Raw genomic sequence first — 1002 nt, 5'->3', positions numbered from 1 at the left:
GAGTTGTGAGGGGTTGAAGGGGAAAAGAGAATGAACAGTTTAATAGTGCAACGAAGTTAATCACAACAGATATCCTTACCTAACTGATATGGCTCTTCTTGCCTGGTTCGAGTGAACATTAACCGTGTCAGGAACTCCCGCTAAACGCAACAGATGGCGTTTCAGCGAACTGCAGCCTGCCTGCCGGAAAATATCAAGGTCATAAATGCAAATGAAGTTCACAGTTTTCCTCTGAATATGGTTGCTGTTGTGACCTAAGACATCTAAAATTATTATAAAATTGATATCAGTAAGAATAAGAATAACAAGAAAAAAATCATATGCACTTTCCTAGTGTATGAAGTGTCAGAGTTGACAAAGATAGAAGTGCTTTACATAAAAAAATCTCATGTATCTTGTTTATCCGGAGAGGTTTATGTTGATTGAACAACATATGAATACAATGTATTTTGCAGATCTAAAGAAAAAAGAAAATGCCACTTATGCAGTGGTAGCTATAAGATGGGATGAGGGAGGGGTAATTTTGATATATCTTTATCCTTCCTCTTATCCCCGGTCTAAGACGAATTCAGCTTTTGTATTATTTTAGTATCTTCCTTATTTATTCTGTACGAGGGGTAGGGGACGTTAAAAATCTACACTGTGTATCTACACTGACTAAACTGACTACAATGGATATCGTACAACAAGGCGACCGTATATTGATATACTCGTTTTTGAGAGCTTGACTGTGAAGTAACGGTCAAGTTAGAGTCACAGACTTTGTTAATTAAAGTTTGAGTATAAGAAGACTGGGGGATAGTTCCTTAGTAAAGTAAAACCGGAGACTCGGGTTTATATATGATACATGACACTAGTTCAGCCATGACTTCTAGATGTTCTGCCTTACTCAGGAATAAACGTGGCAAAATCATATGAAACTAATATGTAGTGAAACTTTACGCAACATTATCAACAGTTAAAAACCTAGCAGTCATTACAAATTATTAACAGGCGTGAAAT

At 36.5% G+C, this 1002-nt stretch overlaps 1 protein-coding gene across 1 annotated transcript in view; it reads right to left on the bottom strand.

The window, feature by feature from the left end:
* Nucleotides 1-1002, bottom strand: part of LOC119587576 (carbohydrate sulfotransferase 9-like) — a 16279-nt gene that overhangs the window by 13846 nt on the left and 1431 nt on the right. Inside the window, exon 2 of the mRNA XM_037936288.1 lies at nt 80-180. Coding sequence (XP_037792216.1) covers nt 80-180 — 101 coding nt within the window. The remainder of the gene's footprint in view (nt 1-79; nt 181-1002) is intronic.

This window comes from Penaeus monodon, chromosome 22, assembly GCF_015228065.2.
Source record: "Penaeus monodon isolate SGIC_2016 chromosome 22, NSTDA_Pmon_1, whole genome shotgun sequence".
In the NCBI taxonomy this organism is placed as follows: Eukaryota; Metazoa; Arthropoda; class Malacostraca; order Decapoda; family Penaeidae; genus Penaeus; species Penaeus monodon.
This window is presented reverse-complemented; position numbering and strand designations above follow the sequence as displayed.